The sequence below is a fragment of the Micropterus salmoides genome, unplaced genomic scaffold, assembly GCF_014851395.1.
Source record: "Micropterus salmoides isolate LMB-PRFRI ecotype aquatic unplaced genomic scaffold, ASM1485139v1 Ms_hic_scaffold_18, whole genome shotgun sequence".
Taxonomy (NCBI): domain Eukaryota; kingdom Metazoa; phylum Chordata; class Actinopteri; order Centrarchiformes; family Centrarchidae; genus Micropterus; species Micropterus salmoides.
This window is the reverse complement of record NW_024040928.1, coordinates 16,931,616-16,936,141: the sequence shown is the minus strand read 5'-3', so window position 1 is coordinate 16,936,141 and position 4,526 is coordinate 16,931,616. Positions and strand designations below refer to the sequence as shown.

Sequence of the window (4,526 nt, the reverse complement as noted above, 5' to 3'; positions counted from 1 at the left end):
GAAGAAATAAAGTCTCTCTCTCTCTCTCTCTCTCACACTCACACTCTCTCTCTCACTCACACTCACACTCACACACACACACACACACACAAGCGAATACTTGTGGAAGTCATTTGGGCGTGGCTGGAAAATCTTCACACCTGAGAACGGGCTTGGCTGCCGTCACAAATAAATTGCAGAAAAACTGCAGTTCACAGCACAAATGCGCAGTGGTTGGTGATTGTCAGGTGTCTCCAATATGATAAATCTTTAGAGACCCCCGTCAAAAACACTCGTCATGGGCTTCCCTAACAATCCTACTTTATTCTAACCAGGAGAATTTTGAAGAAGTTCATATTGGCACTCACTTGGTTTAAACACACCAGCTGCCCCACACCTCGTCCCGTCCAATTGACGCTCTTGAGTTGCAGCGTCACTGCAAAGGCCAAACCGACCGGGCTTCATTCCTGAAGTCACATCATTACAGCCGCATGGCGTGGCGCAATCAGTCACCCAAGCAAAACCGCTGATGAATACCAGTTTTGGCACCAAATATAGCTGCATTACGCAGTTAAGGCCAGGTGTTTCAACTCACAGCAGTAGTCGACTGTGGGATGGTACTGAGGCACCACGGCCTCCTTACAATAAAGGATAACGTTTGATGTCTGCTGAGATCAAATCAAAACGGGTAAGGGTTTACCTTTAAAACTGCATGAAACTTTATTCCAGCAAGCCTTTGATTTTAAAGGAAACTTCAACCTGTATACCCGATGTGTAGGCTATGGATCTATCATAAAATGTTTTGATATTTACGTGGTGAAAGCTACTCAGTAGGGTAAACAACATTACTGTGGGCTTTATGGCCTACAAAATCAAATAGCTATGTTTTTTTTAAAAATGCAACCTATATTAATGATTTATTCTAAAATATCTTCAACATAAATGTACATAGATTTGATGTTGTTTACCATTTGTACCTCAAAGCCTTGTTCTTTATACCAACAACATGCCTTTGTATCCTGTAACTATTTACCTTGAAAATATTTATACTGAGAGTTGCAGATCATCTGAATAATACTATAAAAGGAAGAGTGTTTTTCAGGAGTACAGAGTTAAGTATTGTAACAGTCTAGAATAATGATTTCCAACATGATGACCAAGGAGCCTTTGAGTTAATATTAATTTTATTATTCATACTTTTAAATATCTTACCCACAGGATTTCAGTTTAATATGGAATCATTTAAGTTGTTTGATCACACATAAATGCTATTGTTTCTAACTGAAAATAGTAAAAAAGACAACATCAGGAACTTTTGGCCTTCTGAAAATGTCACTGGCCTCCTTATTTCACATTGGAAACTTCAAACTTGAGATAGAAGATATTTCTGTATCTGATGGACAGTATCTGCTGATGCTTCAGATGGATTAAAAGTCACAATGAATGTCTGGACAAAGAAGTCAGAGAGGTGACAAGTCAAAAGAACAAGTTTAGTGAGGAGCACCACCATTGACTGTTCTTTGGAGAACCTGTTAGGCCAGTGCTGTGTGGGTTACTGGTGAAGGAAGACGGAAAAGGCTTTTGAACAGGCATGACAGCTTAAATGTGACACTGGGTGTGTTTTAACTTGTTGTTAAAGTGTTTTCTGTGTTCTTGAATGCAATTTGTGTCTGTTTCACATTTTTCTTTATCAAGCCAGATTCTAAAAAGTTAGATTCTAAGTTCTGTAAATCTTAAAGATTTGTTGTGGCTCTTTGCTCTTTCAGATCAGCCTTCATTACTGAGCCATCTTTACCAATGTGAGTTAGAAGAGGAAAGATCACCAGACAGAGAAAATCATCTTTATTTCTTACCTCAAAATCATCTTTTTTCCATCTGTAACCTTTGCTTGTTCTCCAGCCCAACCATGAGGGACAGACTGAGCCACCTGCAGGAAATGTCCAATGGACATGTGGAACAGATGGAGTACGCAGAGTCCACTGTCTCCGACTCCTTCAGCAACGTGGACCTGGAAGAGGAGTTGCCCCACGAAGCAGTAGTGTTTGACAACAGCCCTGCTTTGGAGGAGGTCTTTTCCCAGTCACAAGATATCCACAGAGAGATCCAGCTCATCCGCCTGGAGGTTAAAAGGCTCCGTGAGCAGAACTCTCGCATGCTCCAGGGCATCACCACCATGAGCACTATCAAAAGGGACTCTAACACCATTGGTGCTGATATAAAGGCTCGGGCTGAGGGTGTGCTGGCACGACTGCGGGAAATGGACGACACCTCCCACAAGCTAGAGGAAGCACACGGCTCAAATTCCGCCATCACACGTATCGCCAGAACTCAGTATGCTTGCCTCAGCAATGGTCTCCGCGATGCCATGTTTGACTATAATGAGGCGGAGATGAGTCATCGGCAGAACTGTAAAGCCCAGATCCAGAGGCAAATGGAGATAGTGGGACGTGAGGTGACAGGAGAGGAGGTGGAGGAGATGATTGAGACAGGCCAGTGGAACATCTTTAATGACAACATTGTGGTTGAAGGTAAAACTGCTCGATCGGCTCTGTCCCAGATTGAGAAACGCCATCAAGAGCTGGTGGACCTGGAGACCCGTATCAATGGCATCCATGAGATTTTCCTGGACATCGCCCTACTGGTGGAGGAGCAGGGCCCCATGCTGACCTCCATCCAAACCAACGTTCAGAAAACTGACGAGTGCATACAGGAAGTCCTCGTCAAACTCAACAGGGCTAAACGTCATGACAAGAACAACCCCTTTAAAAAAATGTTTTGCAGCTGTTTCCCATGCTACCAAGACTGAGTGTCAAGCGCAGAGATGGGTAGAGGGGATGGCACAATATGCAAAGAGGAGGGGAAATCTTAAGGAAGTTTTCTTCACGTTTCAATACGCTCATCCTGTTGTCACAAAGCATTTATCAACATGGCCTGTACAGCTATTGCATAATAAAATTTTCCCCAGGAAGTAAAATGGAGTTAGTAATGGAAAGGCTAAACTATTATGTCTAGATTGAGAGACAAAAATTCTTGGGTGAAATATTTTTAAACTGTATTAAAGTACTCCACTGACGTCTGTAATGTTTGGATGAAAGGTTTGAGACGGGTATCTCATATCAGAATGACCCCCCCCCCCCCATGACTGAGGTGTGATGCAGACCGGAAACAAATACTTTTTGGAAATATTTGTTTTCATAGCCTGCTGAATTTCCACATGAGAGGGATTTACCAAATAGTTTGTCATTTTCAGAAAATTGCAGAAAGGTGAGTTATGTTTGTGCTGGGCCTGCTGCCTGACACAAGGGTGCCCGATACAGTAAATTCCACTAATAGTGAACCCTTAAGAAATGCAGAAAATATTACCCAAAGTTATTTTTGAGTGCCATCCATATTTGTCCCTACATGTCAATTCACTAAAATGGATGTCCTAGATGTAAGGCTGAAAGAAATATTTTAGAAATTGCACAGTTTAGTTGTCCTTGATTAGATTGTGAATCTGTTCTGCTTTCCTGTGTGTATGTTAGAATTCTTTGGTTGATAGTAACTAGCCATTTTGTGCTAAATACATTGCACAACACTTTTAAAATGCCAGATTGTTTTCTCTTTTGATGGCACCAGTAACTGAGGAGTGACAACAGCTTTAATAGATTTATTGTCAGTCTCAATGTTAGGGATCACAGAGTGAATGTAATCTGATGTACACTAATCTTTTACTTTTCACTGATATTTTATGACTGATATGTATGATAATACCTGATTATGTTGTCTGCCTTTCTTCTGTGGTGTATGATGTATATTACATAAAGAGTTATATTAAAATCAGCCAGAGTCTGGGTTTATTCTTGTTTCACCTGAAATCCACATCAACACATGAAAATAAGACATGTTAAGATTTCGTAGCTGGTTTACATGAATACATTTTCTTTATTCAAGATCTCCGACACACCAGGGGCAGTGCAGAAAATGTTAGCTCACAATAGCTCAATAACAGCTAGACAATTAATGCCTATAACCTCTGGTATATGCCAGGTATTCTGTCCAGCTATGGGTCTCCTGGATCCTCCAGGGTTCCCACATCCTAATGGCCACCCAGAAACACACACCCACAAATGAGTCTAATGCTGGGGCTTGTATTGTTCAGATAGTGGAAGTGCGGCAGCTTTTCATTTCCAGTTACAACTTATGGCAATATTCTATCTCATTATATATTCTATTTATCTCACTTCATTCCACAAGGAAATGTATCTCATACTCTTGTCTCATCAACTGCTTTTAACTCACAAAAGTCTTTTTTGTTACTTTCCAGATAATAGTTTTGCCAAAATAAACAAATAGGCTGTGGTGAAAGAAGTAATCAGATTGTTTAAAGGTTCAGTGTGTAATATTTAGGAGGATCTATTGACAGAGATGCAAGATAATATACAGAATTATGTTTTCAGTGGTGTATAAAGACCTTATATAATTAACCATTATGTTTTTATTACCTTAGAATGAGCCAACAAGAACAAGTAACGTTAGTAGTAGCAGTGGTAATCACTGGTTTGTCA

The 4,526-nt window shown here is 40.6% G+C and overlaps 1 protein-coding gene across 2 annotated transcripts; it reads left to right on the top strand.

Annotated features, from left to right (window-relative positions):
• The first annotated feature begins 340 nt into the window (after positions 1–340).
• stx11b.1 (syntaxin 11b, tandem duplicate 1) lies at positions 341–3,801 on the top strand. 2 transcript variants are annotated; one of them, XM_038727092.1, is made up of 3 exons: positions 341–667; positions 1,746–1,778; positions 1,879–3,801. In XM_038727092.1, the coding sequence occupies exon 3, from the start codon at positions 1,886–1,888 to the stop codon at positions 2,783–2,785; it is 900 nt and encodes a 299-aa protein (XP_038583020.1). In that variant the 5' UTR covers positions 341–667; positions 1,746–1,778; positions 1,879–1,885; the 3' UTR covers positions 2,786–3,801. The 2 variants fall into 2 exon arrangements, with proteins under 2 accessions (XP_038583020.1, XP_038583021.1); XM_038727093.1 differs by lacking the exon at positions 1,746–1,778 and having other exon boundaries at positions 342–667.
• The last annotated feature ends 725 nt before the right edge of the window (positions 3,802–4,526 follow it).

Bases quoted from the DNA above. Each gene is read 5' to 3' on its own strand.
- stx11b.1 (XM_038727092.1), top strand. From the start codon at position 1,886: ATGAGGGACAGACTGAGCCACCTGCAGGAAATGTCCAATGGACATGTG.